Source organism: Nannospalax galili, unplaced genomic scaffold, assembly GCF_000622305.1.
Source record: "Nannospalax galili isolate Female #2095 unplaced genomic scaffold, S.galili_v1.0 scaffold77, whole genome shotgun sequence".
In the NCBI taxonomy this organism is placed as follows: Eukaryota; Metazoa; Chordata; class Mammalia; order Rodentia; family Spalacidae; genus Nannospalax; species Nannospalax galili.
In genome coordinates this window covers 1,323,152-1,348,574 of record NW_008341457.1, presented here as the reverse complement: position 1 = coordinate 1,348,574, position 25,423 = coordinate 1,323,152, and the positions used below count along the sequence as shown (strand labels likewise).

The window sequence follows — 25,423 nt, the reverse complement described above, 5'->3', positions numbered from 1 at the left end:
GGGGGAGGTGGGATGGGTGGGGGAGGGGCGGGGAAACAAAAGATGGGGAGAGAAAATAAAAGATGGTAACAAAACACAACCGAACCAAACAAAAGTCGGACCCAAAGGAAGCGGGTATCAATTGAAGGTGAGATGGGCAGGTGGGCAGAGCTGGGAGGCTGGCCAAGAATGCTGCGCTCAATTCTGGGGGCGGGGCCTTCCTGGTGCACAGTAGGACTCAGGCGGTCTGTCCCCAAGCACTGTGACAGGGAATGCTGATGAAAGCTCCTGCCAGTGTGCATCCACTAAGTGTTGAGTGGTAGGCCCAGAGCTCCCTGAGAGGAACAGGAAGAACTGTGTGGGGGCAGGAACCTAATATTGTCACAAGCACGACATCGGCTTCACAGAACAGGGAAGCCATTGGTTGAGCACCTACTGTGTGACTGGCTCTATGGCAGGGAAACTCACAAGGGAGGCTCAGTACAGCAAGCACCTACTGTGTGCCAAGCCCTTGCCACAGGCTTTGCAGAATAGGAAAATCAATTGCTGAACTCCTACTATGTCCTTGGTACTATAACAGGGGATCTCAATAAAAACTTAACATACTTAGCACCTACTATGTGCTAGACATGCCGAGGACTCCACCCAGTGATACACAGATGCACCTGACAGCTACTATGCGCCAGGTGCCATGACAAGGGGGATCTCAACTGAAGAGCCAGCTACTGGGCACCTACTATGCTCCAGGCACTTCATGGAGGCTTCATGACGAAGCATAAAGTACATGCCTCCCAGGCACATACTGTGTGCTGGGCAACATGCCAAGGGGAGCAAGAGAAGCTCCATTTATTAGGCACCTATGATGTACAAGGCATTTGACATGGGCTTTGTAGAGTAGGCTACAAAGGCATGTGTTGTAGACCTACTATGTGGTATGCACTTGCTAAAGTGACCAAGCATCATGCCAAGGCCTTCTCAGACAACAGCAAATGCACATATCTGCTGCACACCTACTGTGTGCCGTGCACAGTGCTGAAGACTGCAGTACTTTGAGATAAAAGCCTGGTGATCAACTCTCAGGGTCCCACCTAGGAAGCCAATCCACAGCTGCACCACTACCCAGCTGTACCTCTTGCTCAAAGGAGAAAGTCATGTTGTGTTTTGCGCACCTACTGTGTGCCAGTTAGCACCCCAGTGCTTCACAGAGTTATAATAAAAGCACAGGTTCATCAGGCACCTACTGTGTGCTGGGCAGTAGGCTAGCAGTCTACACATATTAAATACCTACTGTGTGCTGGGCTCCAGTTCTCACACATTAAAGACCTATTGTGCACCAGACCCTGGGCTAACAGTTTCTAATATTAAACAACTCCCAGCACTTGAGAGGCAGAGGCACCTGAATCTCTGTGAGTTCCAGGCCAGCTGGGGCTACATGGACACCCTATCTCCATGTGCCAGGCACTGTGGTTAAGCATCTACTGTGTGCAATGCACAGGACTACCAGTCCCTGAACATTAAAACCTACTATGTGGCAGGCACTGGGTTAACAGTGCTCATATTTTAAATACCTACTGTGTGTAAGGCACTGGATTAATGGTCCCTGCATATTAAACACCTACTATGTGCCAGGCACTGGTCCACACACATTGAACGCCTACTGTGTTTTGGCTGGGCTGACAGTCCCTGTACATTAAACACCTACTGTGTGCTAGGCACTGGGTCAAGCGTCCCCTCACAATGAAAACCTACTATGTGGCAGGCATTGAGCTAACAGTACCCCCACATTAAATACTGTGCACCCACCAGGCACTGAATTATGGACCCCTAGAAGGTTAAGAGTTCTTACATATTAAGCATCTACTGTGAGCTGGTCACTGAGTTAACGGTCTCCACATATTAAACACCTACTATGTACCAGGCACTGGACTAACGATTCCCATATATTAAACATCTACTATGTGCCAGGCACCAGGCTGACAGTTCCTACACATTAAACACCTACTGTGTGCCTGGCACTAGGTTAACAGTCCCCTCATATTAAATACCTACTATGTGCCACTCAGGGAGCTAACAGGCCCCACATTAAAAAGCAACTGTGTGCAGGCACTGGGTTAACAGTCTTTTATATGTTAAAAACTTACGCTATGCCAGAGAGCAGGCTAGCAGTATCCACATATTAAAAATACCTATGCCTGGGGCTTTACAAGTCTCCACATGTTAAACACTTACTGTGCCCTAGGCACTGGCCGAATAGTTCCTGCACTTTAAGTACCTACTGTGTGCTAGGTACCGGGCTATGGACCCTGTTGAACATTAAGAGCTCTTAACATATTAAGCACCTACTATATGCTAAGTGTTACTACTTAACAGCAATGGTCAACACCTATTAAGTACCTACTGGGTGCCTGGTACTGTCAGGAGGGTCATCAAAGGTTCACCATCTCCATGTAGTAAGTGCCTGCTGTGGGCCAGGCACTGAGCTAAGGACCTGACTTAGTTAAATTGATTGCAGCTTTTACTACTGAGTACCTTTTCTTGCACATGGTGCCAGGGGCGTGGCAGGAAACTGTTTTGAGCAAAGCCTGAACCACACAAGTCCCTTCCAGACTGATGGTGAGACCTGAACATCTATCATATGCTAGCACCAAGTTGACTTCCTTACATCAAGTGATGCTAACAATGCTTACTGTATTCAAGAGGTCTGCAGACTTGTCACAGCCCTGTGTTCTGGGGACCTACTGTGTGCCCAGCATCAGCTTCTGCTTGTGAAGTGCTGACTACGTGTCTAAGTCCACACTGAGACTTCAAATAACACTTAGGGAGTACCTACTGTGTGCCAGATAGGATGTCAAGGGATTTGTTTGCACTATAAAGAACCTACTTCACTGCACATAAACCAAGGGACCTGGGGCACCTGTAGAGCTATTATGGGCCAGTGGTTGTCCTGTAGGAATGACTACTACCTCCGGACCCTGTCTCATCTGCCTGCTGAGGCCACACGCACATGTGACCTCATTGAACCCTCACAGCCCTGCAACTGCTCAGAGCTGCCATCCCTGTTCCTGCCTTGGGTCATCAAGGGTAGGTCACTGGCTCCAGAGGCCACTGGTCTGGCTACTGAGATGGGATATGCACCTACTAGGTGTCAGACATGTCCTCCACACTCCTGTATTGGCTCTATATCCTTCCAGAAGCCCCGGGGTGGATCCTACTTTGCAGGCAGAGAAAGTCAGTCTCAAAAATGGCAGACTGCCTGGCTGAGGGCAGAGGCAGGATTTAAATTCAGGCTCTGGACTGTTTCAGCCAGAATTAGGACTACACACTTCCGCCTGTGCCAGGGAAAGCCAGTAGCTTGCTGCACCTAGGAGTCTCCTGGCTCCCCTTCCTGGGAAACTAGTCTCAAAGTGGGGGGCCCCATTTCTTGACCAGCCACTCCAACGTAAAGAGCCCGGGGGGAAGTAAGGTAGGGATGGAGGGAATAAAATAAGCACAGGGAATGTGCTGGAAAGAATGGATTTGCTGAGAAACGGTAGGATAATTAAAATAAAAAAGATAACGATAAAACGAGAAATGGGGGTGATGGTGATGATGATGGAAAAATCATAATAAAAGAAAGAAAGACGCCTTCCAGAAACGCCCGGTCGTTACCTACCTTCCACTCCTCCAATCGCTAACTTAACAGACTTTCTTACGCGGAGCTCTGGTGGCCCTGGGCCAGCTCCGGCGAGCGAGGGACAGCGGCGTCTTGGGACACCCGCGGTGGTTGGCGGGGCCCGCACCTACCCTTGACAGGACCTAAGGAGCCTGCAGCCTGGGGACAGGACTGGCCCCGAGTCAGGGGCGAGAAGCGGGGTGCCCGTCTCCCCACTCCCTGTGTTGGGCTGCCCTGGGGCACATGGCCAGGCTTAAGTCGCTTTCTGGGTGACCTCAGAGGTCACGACCTTCACAATCCGGCCCAACCTGCGTGGTGTCTTAGAAGGGGGCGCATGAGAGGCTGGATACATGCATGCACTGTCCCATCAGGGTTGCTTTTGGGGGGTTCCCCTGGGCTGGGTGTGCAGCCCAGGCTTGGCAAGGGACACGCAGGGTAGGCCGTGTTTGTGACTCGCTTGAGACCAGCTCGTACTCACCTGCGGGCCACCTCTGCCGGCCGCTTGGTGGCCCCAGGCCACAGGCCACCCTCACTGACCTCCACCTGACAGCGCCGCCTGGGAGCCAATTGGGGCTCAGCATGGGGGGTGGGAAGGAGGGACAGGGACCTGGCCACAGGGGACCACATCTTCATGGTCCTTCCCTTGGAGAGACCCTGGCCCAAGTTCACGTCACCCTTGAGGGACCCGAGTCCCACCCTATGTGCACATGCCTGGAGTGTAAAAGCTGCCATGTCCCGGATGCTTCCAGAACCATGTCTGGTGGCAATGTGATGACAGGATCAGGCCAGAGGAGGTGCAAAGGGGCCACAGTGGCCAAGGCCATGCTGGCTTGGCACAGGGTTACAAGTGGACCCTGGGTGATGAGTTTGGGACAGAGGTGGAGATGGCCAGGGCCACTCTGTGGCTCAGAGGCAGTCAAGTGGGGACAGGTGACGTGTGACAAGCCAACCAGGCACAGCAAACCACTCCAGGGACCCAGGACTCCTTATCGGGGGCCACAAGCCTCCCCCGAAATCTGGTGCCACCCTGAGTGGTCCCCTCTCTTATCATAGGCCATTGAGGCCTGCCTGGGGCAGAAAGGGCTCAGTGGGGGGGACAGGACAGTGTCTGTCATCCTGGGCCCATGGGGGTAGCAGCCTTGGGGCTCTGTAGGAACAGCACGGGGACAGGATCCACCACACAGCCAGACTGAGGTGGTTCTGTCCTGTGTCCTCTCCCGTGAGACCCTCCCACTCTGGGGAAACTGAGGCATGGCAGGCAGACAAGGCCAAGGCCGAGGCAGGAGTCCCACCCATGGGCTCAGCAGGCGCTGTGCCCCCCTCCCCACGGACAGGATGAGCTGAGCGACACGTACTGGCCTGCAGCGTGCGCTGGCGCACCACGGCTGTGAAAGCGCCCAGGCCCTGCGGGGAGCGTGCCGCCAGCCGGAATGCGTACTCTGTGTTGGGCTTCAGGTCATCCACCACAAATGCTGTGGCTGGCTCGAACGTGCGCCCCACCTGACCATGGGGACACGAGGACATGGGGACCGATGGATAGACAGGGACAGAGGGATAGGGATATAGGAACGGATGGACAAGGATGGGGGACACCAGGACAGAGGGATGGGGACAGGTGAATGGGGACAGAGATAGAGACAGACAGCAGGTCAGACACAGAGACAGGACACAAGAGGCCAGACGGACCCACGGCCGTGGACAGAAGGCATGGTGGGTGCAGGGTAGGAACAGGGAGAGATGGAGAGAGACAGGGAGGCAGCGGGGTGAGCAAGAAAAGCCACCACTGCCTGGAGCCTGCCATCCCATTTCTGCTGACCCCGCCATCCCGTTCACACTGTCCCAGCTCCACTTTCCTGTCCCCACTGTCCTGTCCTGTCCCTGCCATCCCATCTTGCTGGCCTGTCCCCATCATCCTGGCCCAGACATCCCATCCTATGTCCCCTGTTGGCCCATCCCCCATTGCCTGCCCATTCCACTCTGTCCCCGTCACTAGCCCTGGTACCTCTCGGCCGCGGTCACCCTCCCGGAAGAGCAGCTCATACTTAATGATGCTGTCCTGCCTCGGTGCACTCCATGACAGCCCAATGCTGGTCTCAGACTTGGCTTCGGCCCGCAGGTTCATGGGCTGGCCAGGTACTGTAGGAGGAGCAGATACAGGAGGTGATGGCCACATGTCTGACTGCAGAGGCCACTTGGCTGCCCAGACAGCCTGATCCCCAGGGCAGGCCCCAGATGCTTCCAGATGTTTCCACGGGACTAGCCCTCCTCCATTGTCACCTGCCCTTCCTCCCTTTCCTTCTTCCAACAGGACAGGCAGCATAATATTCTCTCATCACTTCCTTGCAGCCATCCCTGTCCCTTATTAACTCAGTCGCAGAGAAGTGGGAGAAGGGTCAGATTCAATGTGGCCATTCATCTGCTTCGACCCCTTGGGGGACACATGACCAGGTCCTCTGGGGCATTAGGCTTTCAGAGTGTGAACCCCAAAGGAGAGAAGCTCTGACAGGGCTGAGATCTTCCTACAGAGGAAGGAAGCCCTGCACCTGCCCAGGGGACACTGCTTGGTTGCTGCTTTTGTTTTTAGGTTTTTAGTTTTCTATGTAGCTCAGGCTAGCCTGAGACTCACTACGTAGACCAGACTGGTCTGATCTCACAGATAACTTCCTGCCTCTGCCCCTTGAGTGCTGGGGTTTATGGCATGTGCCACTATGCCTGGCTATTTATTCTTTTTTATTTTTCTTTTATTATTTTATGTGTATGAGTATATTGTCTGCATGTATGTAAATGCACCCATGTCGTGCAATGCCCGTGGAGGTCCGAAGAGGGTGTTGGAACCCCTGGACTGGAACAGGCGTTATGGCCAGTTGTTAGCCACCATGTAGGTGCTGGGAACTGAACCCGGGTCCTCTGCAACAGCAGCCAGTGCTCTTAACCGCTGAGCCAGCTCTGTAGCCCCTATTTATTCTTTTTAAAGATATGACCTCTTGGGGCTGGAGAGATGGCTCAACGGTTAAGAACACTGACTGTTCTTGCAGAAGACCTGGGTTCGAATCCCAGCACCCACATGGCGGCTAACAACTGTCCATAACTCCAGTTCCAGGGGATCTGACAGCCTCTTCTGTCCTCCATGGGCACTGCACAACATGGGTGTACTTACCTACATGCAGGGAATACATGAATACACATAAAATAAAAATAAAATAAATAAAAATAAAAATTAAAATTAAAGATGTGACCTCGGTTGCTTCAATGACCAAAGCATACTGGGTCTCAGGCTGCAACGATCACAAGGCCTGGCACTTATGTACATTAAGACCCTGCTGAATTGGAGGCTACAGGAGGATGGGCCCTGGGGGCATCTGGTCTGGGTCAAGTCTGTCCTACTGGACATGAGCCTGGGACCTGGGATGGTGGTGTAGGGGCCGTGGCTGCCTTACCTCCCTGCTGAGTCTTGACCTGGATAGGGTCGGACAGTGGTCCGTCACCCACGGAGGTGAAGGCCAGCACACGCACTGTGTAGGTCTCGTCCTCCAGCAGGCTGCCCACGGTGGTCAGCAGGCTGTCGTCCACGTTGTGTTTCTGCCAGTTGCCTACCGGGTGCTCAGGCTCCATGGTGTAGTAGACGCGGTAGCCACGGATCAGCCCATTGGGTTCCACAGGCTCCTCCCACTGCACGATCATGGTGCTGGCGCTGAGCATGCGGGCCTGCACATTACGTGGTGCGCTGGCCGGTGCCTGCTCGCCTGTGCGGGTCACGACCGACTCACTGGGAGGCCCCTGACCGATGGAGTTCACTGCTGACACCCAGACCTCATACTCCGAGTTGGGGCTCAGGCCCCCGATGCTGTAGCGCGTGGTAGTGATGTCCTCTTTGATCTGGTACGGCCCGTCCTGACTCTTGGACTTGTATTCAATGACATAGTAGGACACAGGGTCTGGGTTGCCTGAGTCCCAGGTGATGGTGATGCTGGTGGCTGTGTTCTCCGTCACCACAGGCGTCCCTGGGGCTTTGGGGAGGGCTGCAGGGTAGACACGGGGAATTCTGAAGACCAGGTGACTTCCCAACACACGGCTACCCTCTCTCAGCCCTGTTTCCTTGGCGTACAGTGCAGGCCTGAACCCACTCATCTCAGCATGAGTAGCATTAAGTCAGCAATGAAAGCCTCTGCATTGGTGTTTTTTAAATAAAGTTTTATCAGAACATGGCTGTGCTGCCGCTGTCAATGGCTGACTGCACTGCCAAGGCTGAGGAGACACGGCAGAAACAGCTGATTGCAAAGCCCAAAGTGTTTACTTTTATGGTTGTTTTCATTTTTGTTGTTGAGACAGGGCCCTCCTGTAGCCCAGGCTGGCCTAAAGCTTATATAGCTCAGGCTGGCCTCAATCTCACAAAGATCTGCCTGCCTCTGTGTCCTGAGTGCTGGGGTTACAGGTGTGCATTACCACAACTGTTTTTCTCTTCTTTTCTTCTTTTTCTCTCCCTTTTTTTTTGAAGCAGGGTCTCCCTTGTAGCCCCAGCTGTCCTGGAACTCACTGTGTAGACCAGACTGGCCTCGAACTCTCAAAGATCTGCCTGCCCCTGCCTCCCAAGTGCTGGGATTAAAGGCATGCACCAACACACCCAGCTTTTTTTTTAAGATAGGATCTCATGTAGCCCAGACTGGCCGAGAACTCTATGTAGCCAAGGATAACTCTGGACTGGAGTAATGGAATGACAGGCATGCCCAACAGTGTCTGGTTACTGTTATCAGAACAGTATTTTCAGATGGGTGTGGTGTGGCTCATGCCTGCTGTCTCAGCATAGTATGCTCCAGGCTTGCAAAAAGCAAGGAAAACAAAGGGACCTGTTTGCCCATAAGGAGCCATTTCCTTCCTGTCCACTTCTCTCTGGCTTACTCTGCTCGTTCACATGAGGATGCTGTCTGTTTCCACATATGCTATTCCCTGCATCTGGACACTCTGACCCTGTGTGGACACCTCAAGCCACCCTTGTCACGCAGCCCGGGACACCTCCACCACTTGCTTTCTCCACATGAGTTTGTCTCATTCCTGAGTCTGCTCCCCACCAGTCAGCCTGGTTTTACACCTTGCTGTTACGCCTGTCTCCTCACGCTACACCTCACACTCACAGGCCGGGAAGTCCAATGGCCAGTCTGGTGACCTAGTACTTGGCTTTACCTTGTTGTCTCAAGGATGTCAAAGATTAGGTGTGAATAACTGTGCAGCTGTGTGTCAATAAAAGTTTATCTGCACACTAGCAAGTGGAGGGTCAGATTCAACTCCCAGCTGGGCCTTGGTTGGAAAGCTTGATGTCAGACTCTGCGAACGGCAAACACTGCAGCGTTGCGAAGTCTTCCCCTCCCAGAGCCTGGGGGCCTCCGCACAGGTTATCTGTCCCACCTCCCAGCATCAGAATCACCTTAACTTGCTCCTGTAGCCCTACCGCCCCCGACCCCCGACTTGAACCTGCTTGACTCTGGGGTCTCAGTGACTCACCGTGTAACCCAGGCTGGCCTTGACTCCCTCGGTCCTCCTGCCTAGGCCTGCCCAGCGCTGGAATGATGGTGCTCACCACACCCAGCTCTTCTGCATCTCCTGGCCCTACACGTGGTCACTGTGCGTCAACTCACCTCATCTAGGTTGGTCACCTGATATCTCCTGCCCTACCTGCCACCCACACCAGGGTGTGTGGGAGTGTGGCGCCCCCACCCCCGACGTGGACCCCAACTTACATTTCACGGTGATCTGAGCCACAGCCTCAATGACGCCCAGACTGGACATGGCCACGCACGTGTAGTTGGCCGAGTCCTTGACATCTGTGAGTTCTAGAACATTCCGGCCCACAGGCATGTCATCCTCGGGTGTCAGGTCCTCAGCCCCCTGCATCCACTTCACGTAGGGCATGGGTGAGCCCACTGCCACGCAGGTGATATTCACATTCCCACCAGGCATGATTTCGTGACTCATGGGCAGGATGGAGAAGCGAGGGGCCACGCGGCGGACTGGGGGGGCAGGCCGCGGTATGGGCCAGAGGGTCAAGGAGGGGAGGATTCGGAGCAGGAAGGAAGAATGACAGAAAGAAAGAAAAAAGGGAAAAAAAGGGTAGAAAGGCATTTAAATATAAACAGGGCCTTCATCGGCCCCCATTCATTTAGTCCCCCAAATGAAAACAGAAAAAAAAATTATAAAAACAAATTTCAACACAAAGAAAACTTCAAAGGAAGATACTTCACAAACAATATAGATATCAATAGAGACACGAAGCATCTCATAGCAACGGGTTTCGCTGACCAGCAGTCGCTGACCGCAGCACGATGTACACACAAAAATTTATCAGCAGTTTCTCATCTTTGCGGAGGGATGTGGCCTGGGTGGGTGGCCCCTTTCGTGGGTTCCTGGAAGGGGCAGCCACGGCAGAAAGCTCTAGATGGTTCTGGCAAGGTTGGGGTTGGGGTGGGGACCCTCCCTAGGGGATGGGGTAGAATCCATCATAAACGTAGGCTGGGAAGTGGAAGGAGCTGGGGCTCAGTGCCCTGCCCACCCACTGCTCCCTGAAGGCAGGATGAGAAATGCCAATCAAATTTTTGTGATTTGGGGTGTTAGAAACCCTTCTAAAAGCCTCTGTCGGATTTGACAAGTTTCCATCATTAGATGCAGCTCTCAAAAATCACAAACATCATGCAAAAAAGGTTGTCTTATGTGTGTGTGTGTGTGTGTGTGTGTGTGTGAGAGAGAGAGAGAGAGAGAGAGAGAGAGAGAGAGAGAGGAGGGAAAGAGAGATGAGAGATAGGGACAGAGTAGGATGGAAGGGGAGCATGGATTTCAGGGGACTCACATGACGGTCAGAGAGGGCAGAGAGATGAGGGACAGAGAGAGGGGGAGACGGGGACAGAGAGAGACAGAGAGGAGGGGCCCACTTCAGTGCTGCATAGTATTCTAGCAGATGTGACGGGCCATTGTCACATCAGCCCAGGCAGAACCACCAATCGGATGTTTGACAATCATCAACAATATCGGTAATTAATCATAATACTAGGGATGATGAGCTGGAACGTTGGGGTACTAGGCATGTTCAGTGCGCTCCTTAGTGGGGCAGGGGTGGGTGCGGCCTTCTGCAGGAACCCAGCAGGAAGGCGGCAGGATGCATTTCTTGGGGCTGCGCTTTCGGAAGTGGGGTGTGTGGGACGCTCCTGGGAACCTGAGCATGGAAAACCAGTTTTGTCCCTGGAGGGACATTTGTCTGCCTTTGGGGGAAGTGGGGAAGAGATGCCCTGGGTGGCACAGTCCCCTCACAGCCTTGTTGAGCTTAAAGAAGTCATGGGATGAGTACGTGGCCTGGGGAGGGCGACACCCTAAGTGGACAGCAAAGCTATGCTAATGGAGAAACGGCCATGCCAACCCCTTGAGGCCCCACCTCTGCCCAGCACACAGATCTGGGGTGTAGCCTTAAGGGTATGGTTATAAAAGGTCTCAACTGCTCTACTGAGAAGGGGAGAAGCTGGCCTACCCTGGTCCCTTCCAGTCTGGCCTCTGGCTGGACAGTCTCCAACTCTAGTTCCTGAACCCAGAAGATGGGGATGGGGTGCCATTGAGGGTAAGAGTGGGGATCCAGGCTGGAGCCCTTCAGAAAACGTAGCCCCAGGAAAAGTCCAGAGTTGTGTGGGTACAGGATGGAGGGCGGGAGGGCTGGGTGGCAGGGACACAGGTCATGCAGGCTGGGGTGACGGGCAGGTGGTTCCAGCAGGGCGGGGGGAGGAGAGGCGTGAAGGGGTCAGTGATGGGGTCCAGCCCGCCAGCAGACCGGTCCAGGCCGGTCGCCAGCATCTGCAGCCAGGCTTGGGTGGGAGATGCTGAGGCTGTGTTGTCATGGAAACGGGATGAATGGGAAAATGAGTGTGGAGAGGCTGATTAATCCAGGACAGAAAATGGCATTGACGTCCAAACCAAAACTAGGAGGGGGAGAGGGGGGAAAAGGTAACAACAACAAAAAAGCCAAAAAAAAATCTAAAGATCAAACAAATATCCTCTGAAATTAAACACAACATTCAAAAGCAAGAAGAGAAAAAAACATGGAATGGGGTGTAGGGCTGAAAATCGGGGTCTGAACAGAGGAGGGGTGTGGCTTCCCAGGGAGGTGTCCCACTCCCCAGAACACAGCGGGGCCCCAGACTGGGGGTGCAAGGCCCCTGAGACACAGCCTCAGGACAAACCAGCCCCCCATCTGCTCTCTAGAGCCCCGTTTCTTAGGACACCCTACCAATCACGAAGGCAGAGCAGACAGAAACCGAAGCTAAGGTCTCTTATCAGACAATATAGGGACCCTGCGGGACAGAGCGGAGCACAGGAGCATCACATCTGCTCAGAGCTGGAAGGTAAGACTGATCACCTACCTCCCCATCAATCATCTGGATAGCATCAATCAAACACCTGTCATCTACCCATCTATCGAGACAGTGTCTTGCTCTGTACCCCAGGCTGGCCCCTAGGTGGTGGTAATTGTTCTGCTGCCTCAGCTCCCAGGGGTTGGGATGGCAGATGCGAGCTGCCATGCCTGGTTTAGATTCTTTATTTTTTTTATTATATTTATTATTTTTATTTTATGTGTATACTTGTATTGCCTGCATGTAGGAAAGTGCACCCGTGTTGTGCAATGCCCGCAGAGGACAGAAGAGGCTGTCAGATCCCCTGGAACTGGAGTTACGGACAGTTGTTAGCTGCCATGTGGGTGCTGGGATTTGAACCTGGATCTTCTGCAAGAACAGTCAGTGTTCTTAACCGCTAAGCCATCTCTCCAGCCCCAAATTCTTTTAAGGAGTCTGTCAGGGAACTGGTTTTGAAGGCTGCGTCCTTGTCTCCTTTAATTCGTCTCAATCATGTGGAGACATGTGACCTTTAGCTAATTTGCAGAGGAGGAGACAGAAGGACAGAGTGGTGATGGGCTAAGGGAGAGCCTCACAGGCCAGCTCTCCACCACTCACACAATATGAGTCTCCTTTCCCACACTGAGCACTACTAACAACAGCCGTGCATACTTTTCTTGGCACTGTGGGGCTTTGAATTGCTATGTCCTTACCCACTGGGGACATGAAGGAGCAAAGCACCCCCGGCTTATGTATCGCTCTGCTGAGTGAGCCAGGGCAGAGGCTGGTCTCTCTGCTGTCACAATGCATGTCCAGGGGCCACCAGTAAAGGTACCACCCAAGAACCTTGGATCCCATGGAAGGGGACCTGGTTTTAGAGTCTAAAGCTTAAACAGGGAGCCAATCTCTCTCTTCTGGAAGGACTGAGAGCTGGTTCCCAGACTTGATCTGATCCTGATTATCTCCTAGAGGGGACAGTTCAGAAAGATCATGTAGCTTTTACAGTGGAGAGAAAACCAGACATCGTGAATGTACAGTTTCTCCGTCTGGGGCTCTGAACTGTACAGCCATTAGATCCAGAAAGCAGAGAGACATCTTAACGCTCCTTGTCCCCAGTGTGGTCAGCCATTATCAGTTAAGTGGCCAGCTGCTATAGTTAAATGACAGCTTAAAAAGACACATTAGTCAGCTACAAAGGCTTCTGGGACACCCAGGAAACACCGCCTGCTACCTCATCCACACGCCACCTTCCAAGGCTGCACTTTCAGAAAGAGGGCTGGTTTGCCATGAGTTTGCAGAGGGCTGTGCTGTGGCTCATGGTGACCCTGACCCCTGTGTGGGGGTGTCTATGACCTGCCCTGCGTGTCCTCCCAGCCCAAGGGGCGGGTGGCCCACGCTGTGTTCTGCCCCGTTCTGGGAGGCTGCCCACCCACTTCATGCTCCCATCGCTTGGCTGGGAGCCTGAGGGGGTCATTAGCAGTGAGGTGGGCGTGGAGCCCCGGGGATGGACGGGCCCTCAGGACCCCCACCCACCATTACCGACCTGACAGGAGGGTCCAGGCGGTTATAAGGGGACCAGCCTTGGTCCTCGGCTCGCGGCAGCTGGCTCTGGTCCCCAGCTCTTCTGGTCACCGAGTGGCTGGGGAGGGTCCCAGCGGGGGGACCCTCGTGGGCGAGGGGGTCAGGAGGGGTGGGTGGTGGGGGTGGGGGGGCAGGTCAGGAGGGGATGGTCGCTTCAAACCCCGATTCACATGGCAAAAAAAGAAATTAAACCAACTCAAAAACCGTCAAAGCAACCAGGGCACAGCCCTCCCCAGGCAGGAAGAGGCGCAAAGACAAAAATAAAAAGTGGGGGGCCTGAGAGTGGGGAGCAGGGAGAGGGGTGAGTGGGGAAGGAATCTCAAAAAAGTGAGGTGGCCTGGTTGAGGGGTGGGTAGAGGGCCAACATTGTCAACACGTATTTACCATCAAACAAGCCGCGGGGGAGCATTTTGGGGTGAGAGAAGAATGTGGCTAACTCTTTCAACCCCAAAATGAGGAAGCCAACAGGAGTGGGGGTATGCCAAGCAGCTGTGCAGTCAGGGACTGGCGGGGGGGTTGAGTTAGATTACACCTGTCAGGGATGAGGGGGCAGAGCCCAAGTTCAAAGTCCATTTCCCACACCGTCCTTTGAACCCCAGCCCCGCGATCCATGGAGGAAGCACCCCGGCCTGCTTGGTACTCCTTCGCCCCTCTCCCCACCCCAGCACCCCGGCACCCTCACCTGCCTCCATCCCACTGCCAGCTCCCACGGCCATAGAGACACAAGCCATGGTCCCTTTGCTCAAGTCTGGCTGACTGGTGGGTTTGGTAGCACCATCTATTTTAGATTTGGGGATTTTTCTGGAGGGTTACCTCTTCTGTCTTCTTTAATTCTCCACATTCCCCCAATTGGCTGGCCCCCAGCTGTGGCCATGGGAGATGTGGCTCTCCCATAGGACAGGTGTAATCTAACCCGCCACGGCCCCCACAGGACAGAGATGCAGAGGGCGAGGCAGGTGTGAGTGTCAGTGCTCAGTGTTCCTGCGGAGTGGGCCCTGCGCCCCTGACCCTGGGGAGCTTCCCCCGACTCCTCTCCCTTTAGAGCAGGACAGGGGTGGTAGCTAGGGCTTTCTCTGATATGCCTGCCCCCCCAGGATGGAGTTGGGGATGAGGGTGTGGGGCACAGCCGGCAGGAACTGGGGCCATCAACAGACCCTGATCGAAGCAGTTGGGGGTATAATGAGAGGTGGTCCAGGCTGGGTCATTATCTGCCCCCCACTATGAGGACACAAGACTTTGGGGAGACCTGGAAGTTATATTCACCCATGGGTGCTAGAAATTTAACTCAAGACTAACTTGTTCCCCATAATGCTTAAGGTGGATGCCTCTGTAAGACTCTGCCAGCCATGAGTCATGGAGTGCATGGGCGTGGCCATCTCCTCTGGCTGGCTGTGGGTGTAAGTGGGAAGCTAGTGTGGAGACCCAGGGCTACCCAGCTGGATGGCACAGGGTCCTCAGGCCCAGTGGGCCTAAGGGCCCTGGGGGGAAGGAACTGTCCTTAGCTGGCATGGGGCATCATGTTGGATCAGGATGCCAGCTTCTGCTCATAACTCACACCATAAAGGCTGACAGTTTTAAATAATTGATTTAAAAAAAAATTTAATCTGGGAGGATGTGATAGGAAGTCTGCTCTATGTGGGACCTTCTGGAAGTTGCAAAATTTAAAAATGGCAGTATTTTTGGCTTTGGCCATTTAGTTCCCTGAGGTCAAAGGCAGGTCAAGAGCACTGGGGCCGCATTGTGGGCCCCACAGGAAGCAGGGCACCAGCTTGGGGCCTAGCAGGGTGGGGGAGCCAGATCCTGGGCCACTGTCCCTCTTTTGTGGCCCAGGACTCCCAGTGAACAGCAAAAACAAACAACAACAACGACAATAAAAAACCTCCAATAGCCAGGTGTGGTTGTGTGCACCTAGGGAGGCAGAGGCAGGTGGATCTTTATGAGTTCAAGGCCAGCCTGGTCTCCATAGGGATTACCAGGCCACCAGCTGGAACTACACAAAGCCCCTGTTGCAAAAAAAACAAAAACAAAATAAAAATATAGGAGGTCTAACTGAGCGAGTTCACACCTGACTGTGCTGTTTTCCACAGCATCACCACAGGCTTCCTCTCCCTACCTCCCTCTCCCCCACCTCTATGGTGCTGGATTCAAACCCAGCACCCAAGTGTGCACTGAGCTGTGTCCCCGGTCCTCATGCTGGCTCTCTAGACAGGGTACGTGGGAGGAGCGCCCTAACCGCTCACGCCCTTGCCTGCCCACCTTGCGTCCTCTCCTTGGGGCACCCGACAGTCATAAACTGTACAGAGGACCTCGAGAGGCTAGGTGACCAGCGCAGGTCGCACACAGCCTGTGCTCTCACCCTGACTCCCCTGAGCTCAAAATCCAGGTGCTTCTTTGTGATCCCCCATCCCTGGGTTCAACGCATCAAGTTCTGGTGTGTGGGAGGTTTGTCCCTGGTCCCTTCTTGTGGTATCTGACTTAATGCCTAGAAGTCAGGGTAACGGGGAGCAGAGGTGACGTCACATGGCGGCCCGGGTATGGGCAGGGACTTCCTGGGCCTTTTCTTGAAGCTATTTTCCTATGGGATTTGGGGGGATTCTAAAGGATTGTTTGCTTTTTCTTGGGGAGAAGTGGGGGGTGTCTCAGAAGATAGAAAGAGGGAGAGGGGAGGGGCCAAGGGAGAGTGGGGAACAGAGAGAGTACGTCCAAATTTCTTGGGGTTTTCCCCAGAATCCCATAGCTCAGATGCTCAGGTGACTCAGAAAGTGACCACATCATACTGAACAAAACACCTGCAGGGGTTGGGTTTGTGGAGAGGCGCATTGAGGAGAGGCTGAGTGGTCCAAGTCAGATGCCACCAGGGATCCACCCTGGGGTTGACCACACTGGCTTTTTCCTGTATTTTTGGATGGGCAGGTCCAGACCCAAGCCTAGGGGTGCACATGAGGCTGGCACCAGGGCCAGCACTGTGTGCTGGGACAGGCCCACTCCATCTTTATGCTGGCTTGCTCCCTCTGGCTATACTTCAGACACCTAATTTGTTACTTTTTGGTTATTTGGGAGGGTGGGTGTTTTATGATGATGCTATAGCAGAAGACTGAGAAAATGTCATTATAGGCATCCCTCTGACCTGGCTGCCCAGAGAAGGGACACAGGCACCAGGTCTGTGGATAACAGGGCTCACCAGGGAAATGCGGTAATTGGGCAGCTCTTCATGTGGCCTCCTTCCTCCCCACTGGGAGACTCTGTGGTCACTTTCTGGCCCAGCACCCTGGCTGTGGGACCCTTCACCCCCTGACGAGGGTGGGGACAGGAACACTGGCTTTGAGGTCACGATGCATCAGGAGAGCGACCACAGGACAGCTCAATCCAAGAAACCAAAAACCAGACAGCACAGGAACAGACAGGACCAAGCACAGTCGCGGTGGGGGAGGCTGTCAGGGAAGGGAATGCAGGGGAACCAATCCACTTCCCCTCAAAACAAAACATAAAAATGTAAAATTAAAAAAAAGGAAAAAAAAGAAAAAAAGAGAGAAAGAAACGAAAGACAAAAAACACTCTATCAACGGCCAGGGATTCACCAAACTGACAAGAGGAGCATGCAGAGAAAAAAAATTTTTTTTTTGACATTCTCCCAGCATGCATCAGGCCCAAGTTACCATGACGACGAGGAGTGCAAAAAACTTAGCAACGACATTCCCAGGATGCAGAGGCGACCACAATGCAAGCATCGCACGTGTGCGCCGGCCTGGGCCGGGCCGGGCGCGGCTGGCGTTACAAATTTTTGTGTGTCTTTCTGGGTATTTTTTTGCTCTCACTTGGCGGTTTTGTTTTGTTGGCGTTTTCCGTATCCAGTTAACATCTGGTTTTCTATTTGTTTCCATATGCGTGTCTGCGTGTGTCTGCACGGTGTCTGCGTGTGTTTCTTGTGTGTGTGTCTTTTTTCGGAGTGTAAAAATGTGGGTAAAGAAAGTAAAAAAGAAAAATCCACACCAACCTTCTCGAAGCTCTGAGGGATGTAAGGGGGTTTGATGCGCACAATGACATGGGAGAGGAGAAAAAAATAGGGGAGATACAGAGAGTAAAAAGAGGCCTTCCCAAGCCCACAGCTGCAATAGTCTGCTTTTTTATTTAAACCAAAAAAATTTTTAAAAAAAGTAAAATTAAAAAAGAAAAAGAACAGTAAAGACCTTTTTCCACTTCCTTTCCTCTGCTCGGCCCTCAACACATAAGACCAATGCTCTATCCACCTCGGTTCCCTTCCTACGTTCGATTTCAAAGTGTCGAACCTGGGTCCAACTTTCACCTGCCCCCCAGGGTTGGCGGGCTTGGCCGGGACCCTGGCACCCACACTCCAGGCTCCTCCCTCATCCCACCCCTGCCTCTCTCCTGCCGGACTCACACCCGTCCCATCCCAGTGTCCAGCGACAAGGTCACGTGAAGGACGTCAAGTCCTGGGTGTCCCAACTCACCAGGTGCTGTGGTGGCTGATGCATGGTCCCACCCACCACCCATGCCCAATCCCCTCCCTCACACAGCCTCCTGCTCAGAGCCTGGGACCGAGCGGGTGGATTAGGGTACAGGGGTACAGGGTGGGACAAGGCAGTGGGGGGGGTGGCGGGGGAGGGATGGCCTGCCGGCTTCCCCGAGTGGACAGGGACTAGGGCAGGGGCATCACATGGGGGAAACTGAGGCTGGGAAAGAAGCTGTGTCTACAAGTGGACTGGGGTCCCCGGGATGCCCAAGGGAGGCAGGAGGTTGGGGGGGATTCCAGGCCCCCCAGGGGACCACAGGGGCTGGGGTGATGCCTCCTGAGGAGGAAACTGGGGTTTTGGTGGTCAAGGACCCTGGGCTTCTAGGCACAACTGAACAAGCCCAGGATTTGGGGACTCATATGGGGTCCCACAGCCCATGGCATTTCTCGCCATCAAGCCACGGGGACGTGAGTGAGCCATGGCCTCAACCTCTTGCAGGTCAGAGCTTGTCCCTTCTAGCTCTGGGTTCTGGGATGCTAGGTGGGAGGGGATAGCTTGGAGACCCCCATCCCCCCAAGTCTAAGGTGAGGGCACTGGACGGGGGTGAAGCGGGGGTCACGAGACCACAGGATCAGAGAAGCCAAGCCAGCAGGACATGGGAGCAGACACCACACAAGCCACTTGGAACGCACGGACGGGATGGGCAGTGGGCGCTCAGGCTCCCCCGGCCCTGTAGGTCCAAGACTGGCCTCCCACCCAGCCCTGCTCCCACCGACTCTGCCACCACTGCACCCCAGTCCCACAGCCCACGAGAGACGTGGGCCACGCAGGGAGACTGCTATTCCGATGTCTGCCTGCGACTGGGGACGGGGCCCCGGCTCGGGTGCCCGGGGAACGGGGGAGCCCAGAGGCCGTGAGCCCGGGGGGGGGGCGGGGGGGGGGCCCTGGGGGTCCCTGCCTCTGGCCGTGGCGGAGCTCCCTACCTCGCACGTAGAGGTTTGCCGGTGAGGAGTAGCGCACGCCAGCGCTGTTGGTGGCCACACACTCGTACTTGCCCTGGTCGGTTTCCTCGCTGCTCTCGATCTGCAGGGCACCTGTGGGGACAGGGGACCAGATTGGCCAGAGGGCGGGACCTCGGTGGCAGTGAGGCCTGGCCCAGCTCCTGGTGGGTTTGGCCGGTGCCCGACTCACCCAACCCCACCCAAGTTCACCCCTCGCTGGTCTTGGCACACAGCAATCCCGGATGGGCCCCCTGCTGGATGCAATGACAAGCAGAGGACCGCAACACATCGTGGGGTGCGACAGATACTGACGCTCACGTAGGGAGAGGGCACAGTCACCTATGCCTGATGTTCACTGGTGCACACCACATACGTCCACGGGTCCAGCCCAGTCCAGAAAGCAGTGCAGCAGTGCAGCCTGTGCTGAACGACCTGCGCCCTGCTCCTGTACTTCCCTCATGTGTTTGGTCTTTCTGAGACAGGGTCTCCCTGCAGCCCCAGCTGGCCTAGAACTCCTATGTAGACCAGGCTGGCCTTGAACTCACAGAGATCCGCCTGCCTCTGCTTCCTGAGTACTGGGATTAAAGGCATGCCCCACCATACCTGGCTCTGCTCAACTGTGTTTGAAATCAGGGTGCAAAGGTTCTTGAAGCCTCTGAGTCAATGAAATGGCTTCGATTTCGTTGAAGCGGTTTGGGATTTTAGGTTTGCAGCTAAGTTGAAGGGTGTCGGGAGCTAAACGCACTGGCAGTTTGAAGCCGTAAGCTCTGGTTAGAACCCAAGGCTGGGATTTGGGCCCTGGTGCCCACAGGTGATGGGAGGGAGTCCCCTGAGTGTTTGAGGTTCTGTCAAAGCCCAGCACTGGGGAGACCAAGGCAGGAGGATGGCTGAAATTCCAGGCCAGCCTGGGCTACAGAGGTTAGCAGGTCTTGTCTCAAAAACCCAACAAGAGGGCCGGGTGTGGTGGCAAACACCTTTAATCCCAGCACTTGGGAGGCAGAGGCAGGTGGATCTCTGAGTTCAAGGCCAGCCTGGTCTACACAGTAAGTTCCAGGATGACCTGTTTTCTAAGAAACATGCTGGCTGAGGCAGGTAAGGTGGCACACACCTGCAATTCCAGTACTTGGGAGGTTAAGAAAGAGGACCGAAGCAATCCTTAGCTATGTACCAGGCCAGTGAGGGCTGCATATCAAGAAAAAAAAAAAAAAAAAAAAAAAAAAAAACCAACCTAACAAGAACGTGTTTCTACAGAAGAACAACCGTGAGCAAGCACGGCTGAGTGTCTGAACCACAGGCCTGCCAGTGCCAGTGCCAGCTCTGGAGGGAGCGTGTGTTCTGGAAATCCAGGGCTCCCAGACACCAGCACCTGGAGTCCAGGACCCTGGTTCTCACTTACTGGCTGTGCTGACAGCTGTTCCTGCTAGTGAAGGGGCTGAGCCTGGAGCTGATGTTACCACCTCACTGTTTCCTGCTTCCCTCTGAGGCAAGGATGGTTGTGGGGACCACAGAGGGTACAGTCTGCTCGGGGCCCACACCGCATGACACACACTCTTTTTGTCTTTTCCCTGGGGGAGTTGGGGGGGGTCCACCAGCTTCTGAGAATCCTGTCTCTGATCCTTGCCGGGATCAATACCTTGGTCTCACACACCTAGAAGTTTCCTTCAGTAGCTTACTGCATGGATGGCTGTGGATACGAGGGCTGTGCACTGAGTGGACACAAGAGATGGCGTGAGTCCCTCACAGCTGGACACCCCACAGGGTCCCCCTTGGCCACACTTGGTACAAGCCACACACAGATACAGACACCAGAGGAAGGCGGGGGAGGGGGAAAGGACTCGAGTGCTGGGGACAGTAGAGGTGAGGGCGCCGGGTGGGAGCAGACCTCTTACCTCGGATAGGAGTGCTTTCTGTAAGGGAAGCAGAGACACACAGTGAACAATGAGGCGGGTGTGGGGGCAGAGGCCAGGGGGCCAAAAGCCAGGCCTGTCCCCTCCACCTGCATGGGGGTACGGCAGCTGGCCAAGGGCACTGGGTGCCTCCTAAGGTCGCACTGGGGTTCTGCATCTCACCAGGGGGCTGCCTGGCCACAAGGGGTCTAAAAGCACTGGCACTGTAGGAACATCTAGTCCTGGGTGTAATGGCCTCCCCTTTTGGTCCATTTTGGGGGCATCTGAAATCCAGATGGGGAGGGATGGGGAGCAATCGGGTCTCAGGATCCTTGTTAGCGAAGAGGGGGGAGCAGAAGAGGCGTTAGCGCTGGAGGTACTGGGGAAGCGGGGTCTGGTGTCACCAACAGGCCGAAGGGGTGGGAAGGGAGACAGGGACAGGAGGCCCTGGCCTTCTTCAACTCCCGAAGGAAAAGAGGAAAATGTAGTCCCCGGGTTGGGCACGCCCCAGCCCACAGGTGCAGTTCTGTGTTGATCTGGGCCAGGGATGATAAGAAAACACAGGGAAATGGGAAAAGGCGGTTCCGGGTTGGGACCATCCAACGCGGTCTCTGCTGCCGATGGTTGGTCAGTTGCTGGGCCAAAGTGACCTCAAGACCCAAGCTGGAGCTGCAGCTGTACGTGCCAGACCAGGCCCATTGCACAGATGGGTAAACTGATACCAAAGGCAGCTCAGGGTGGTGGGGACTTTGACTCCAGTTTTTGAGCCTCCTGGTCTGAGGGAACCCTGTGTCTTGAACCTTCCATGATTCCCATGCTCTCCTTAGAGAGACAGCCTGTCTTCCTCAGGCCTCTCTGCCCACTTTTTGTGGAAGCCACAAGAAAGTCGCTGATAGGCACACTTTGGAGAGCTTGAATCTAGGTTGATGGGAGGAGTCAGAGCTGGAACACCATGGCTGGTACGGACTGACAAGAACTTCCCTTTCTTTCCTTTCTTGGAGGTGGGCTGTAGCAGAGCCCAGGCCCATGCTAGTATCAGTCACTCTCACTTTAGTAAGACAGCCCAGCAGTGGGTTTCAGAACATGGGGAGGGAAGCTTTGGTCTTTGGTATCAAAGCCTTTCTCCCACCTGCTGAAGCCCAGAAAGCAGCAGGGGTCTATGGGTGGTGAGGCCCTGCAGCCCAAAGGCCCCACTGGGAGGTCTGTGGGCCCTTTTCCTCTTTTCCTTCTGGGTGGGGTCTGTCTGAAGTCCACTGTGGGGCTGGCGGGCAGGCAGGAGCGTTAGTACACATGCCACACAGTGGATCGTTACTGTCACAGTGGCCGTTAGTGTGGTGCAGAGGGAGGACTGGCATTAGTGGTTGACGTGGGGAGAAGTCAGACTTACCAAAGGTTTCTGAGCGTCAGGGGAACAAGAAGAGAGAAGAGGTGGGTTAACGGATGGCCATGGCAGGGGAGGGAGGTGGAGAGACTACAGGGCCATGGCAGTTCGCAGGCAGTGTTGAGAGCACTCAGTCATGGACAGGTGACTGTGGGGAGGAGTCTGAGTGGGAGAGCCATGGGGGGGGTGACAAGTGGTGCCAGGAGGGTGTTTGTTGAGGTGGGTCCTTAGCAGTTAGGGGGGAGGAGCTGTTTGCATGTGGAGCTCCAGGGACACTGGCGTACATGGGACCACTGGGCCCTGCAGTTTCCAGCTGACACATGTGTCTCCAGAGAGGGATAAGTAGACAAGTATGTGCATGGGAACGTGGCAGGAATAGGATGAGGACACACGTGTGTTTGAATGCAGGAGGCAGGGTTGGCCACTCGGGGAGCCACGTGCACATGGACATGTCACGAGATACAAGGACAAGTGACAGGGCACACCTGAGGCCCAGACAGACAGATGAACAGGCAGATGGACGGATGGACTCACTGAGTCCATCAGTGAGGGCCATCAGAGTCACATGAGTCCTATACTGAGACAACCCATGAACTTTGTCCCCTGTGTTGCCAAGGCTTGGGCTCTGTCCCAAGATCTCTCCAGATCAGCCAGAGCTGGAACAGCCAAACTCAGGCTGTCCCCAAAGCTTTCTTGGCTCCTGGTCATGGTGGACTTTGGTCTAGCACCCCACCCCTCATGCCCCCACCTACCATTGGCCTTGAGGGTCCCAAGCCCTGCTGAACCCCAGCCTGTGCCTCTGGCTGAGCACAGATGACATCCCCCACCACCACCCTCCAGTCCCCCATTCCCCTGGCAAACCAGCCTGCCATGTACCCTCTGGGGGGCATCTGTGCTCAGTGTCCTCCTGCCCCGCCTCCTGGCGACCCTGCTCTCCACACAGCACCATGCTGGGGACACTCTCCCCAGCAGCTTGCTATGGTTCCCTACGGCTTCATGTACCATTTCGCCATAGTCAGTGTTCAAGAACTTTCCTCCCCAGTGGCCCTGTAAAGAGCACTGGCTGTTCTTGCAGAGGACCCGGGGTTGGTTCCCAGCACCTACATAGCAGCTAACAACTGTCTGTAACTCCAACTCCAGTTCCAGAGAATCTCACACCCTCTTCTGACCTCCGTGGGCTTTGCATGACTTGGGTATACTTACATACATGCAAGCAAAACACTCATACACATAAAATAACCCCCCAAATTCTTCTGCTCCTCCCATGGCTCAGCTGCCAAGGCCCATGTATACCCTCACATCTCTTCAAATGCAGCTCCAAGTTTCTTCCTCAGTCCATACCTCTGTCAATGCCAGCCAGGCCCCCCAGGCCCTCTGTGGGCCCCAGAGAGGCGCCAGACACCTGTGCCCACCTGATCGCAGCTGTTTGATGCGCCCATTGCTGGCACTGGGGTCGACAGGCAGGAAGTCCTTGAACCAGGTGATCTCAGGATCGGGGTTCCCACTGGCAGCACACAGCATGGTGGCTGTCCGTGTGCGCTCCACAACCTTCAGCTGTGGGCCCATGTCGATGTTGGGGAAGCCAGGTGGCAGTTGGTCCTCTGTTGGGTGGTAGAGACAGGAAAGGGGGATGGGATCAGGGTGTCTTGGGCTCCAGGCTCCGGGCCCAGCTGGTGACGTGGGTCCTGCTATAAGCTCCACTCAGAGCCCCCGCGCTTCTTGGTGCAGGGGAAACACAGGGACACCCTCTTCCTACCGTTCTCTATGGCTCCCAGAGGTACTGAGGCATCAGGGATGTTTGTGGTTAGAGGAGATGAGGTACTGCTCAGCACCCCAATGAGGCCAGCGAGAGCGGTCCCAACCTTCCCACCGTCCCTGTCACCCACTGCTCTCCCAGGCCATCTGCAGCTGCCATGTGCACCCCTCAAACTGGACTCTGTTCCCACTTCTGCCCCCTTATCCAAACAGCCCCCGGAACCAGCAAACTTGTTATAACACCTCTAGAATGTCCCAGAAACCAACTGTCTTCTCCAAATCATCAAACCCACTTTGTCAAGATACATGTGTGTCACTGTGGAGTCCCCAGCATGTGGCACAGGGGAACTAAACACAGGGACAGTTGGAATCATGGCCAGGGGCCCTGTGCTACCCATGGATGGACAGGATGCAGGAGCCAAGGACAGGGCTCACTGGATCCTCCAATGGCGGCCAAGTACAAGACATGTCTTTAACTGGCTACATTCAAAGAGAAAAGATGGCCTTGAACTGCAGCCTGGCCTGTTGGTGTTAATAAAGTTTCACTGGCACATGGCCCCAGGTACGTTGCTTTCTTGTGGTCTGGGGCAGGTTTCTTGGTAAGACTTTGAAATCGGTTTTCAATGTTTGGCCTTTGGGGACAAACGTTTTTACTCTCTGGTATTTGGAGGAAGAAGTCTGGCTTCTTAGGTACCCATGAGAGGAGCGACACCCAGGTGTTTGGGAGTAAGTGACAGACAGCATTCTGAAGGTGGGGAAGGGGGATGGAGGTTGGCAAGAAGCCAAAGGCTGAAGAGCTGGCTGCTCTTGCAGAGGACCTGGGTTCAGTTCCCAGCACCCACATGGCGGCTAACAACTGCAGTTCCAGGGGATCTGACGCCCTCTTCTGGCCTCCGCGGGCACTGCACTGCACACTTACATACATGCAGGCAAAAGACTCAGACGCGTAAAATAAAAATAATAAAAGAAAAAGAAAAAAACGAAGCTGCCACCCCAGGGAACAGAGCCAAGACACAGCAGGTTACTATGCATGTCCACATAGCTCCCAGCTGCTGAGCATGTATGTGGCCAGCAGTGGCCAGCCAGGGAGTGGGAAGTGGGAAGGGCACAGCCACCTGATGCCATAGAGAACCTCTAGTTGAACAAAAATGTTCACCAAGTACCACACTGTGTCCGACTCCTTGGAGTTTAATTAAAGCAGCACTGTGGAGGTGTGCCGTGGACAGGGCTATGGCAGCCCAGATGGGGCAGGAGGTGCAGCTTGGGCCACCCAGGGCTGGAGAGCTAGGCCTATGGGGCTCGAGGGGACAGGAGAGCCTTCTCTTGGACTCCCAGAGTTTAGAGTGTCATGGCTGT

General features: G+C 54.6%; 1 protein-coding gene across 11 annotated transcripts in view; it reads right to left on the bottom strand.

The window, feature by feature from the left end:
* Nucleotides 1-25,423, bottom strand: part of Ptprs (protein tyrosine phosphatase receptor type S) — a 70,715-nt gene that overhangs the window by 17,278 nt on the left and 28,014 nt on the right. For 6 of the 11 annotated variants that reach the window (XM_008836955.2, XM_029565310.1, XM_029565312.1 and 3 more), the window contains exons 5-11: nucleotides 23,725-23,913; nucleotides 19,028-19,138; nucleotides 17,567-17,578; nucleotides 9,364-9,633; nucleotides 7,069-7,650; nucleotides 5,634-5,767; nucleotides 4,987-5,131 (exon numbers count right to left, since the gene is read on the bottom strand). In XM_008836955.2, the coding sequence (XP_008835177.1) occupies nucleotides 4,987-5,131; nucleotides 5,634-5,767; nucleotides 7,069-7,650; nucleotides 9,364-9,633; nucleotides 17,567-17,578; nucleotides 19,028-19,138; nucleotides 23,725-23,913 (1,443 nt within the window). The remainder of the gene's footprint in view (nucleotides 1-4,986; nucleotides 5,132-5,633; nucleotides 5,768-7,068; nucleotides 7,651-9,363; nucleotides 9,634-17,566; nucleotides 17,579-19,027; nucleotides 19,139-23,724; nucleotides 23,914-25,423) is intronic. The other 5 variants (XM_029565311.1, XM_029565313.1, XM_029565315.1 and 2 more) reach the window with 1 other exon arrangement.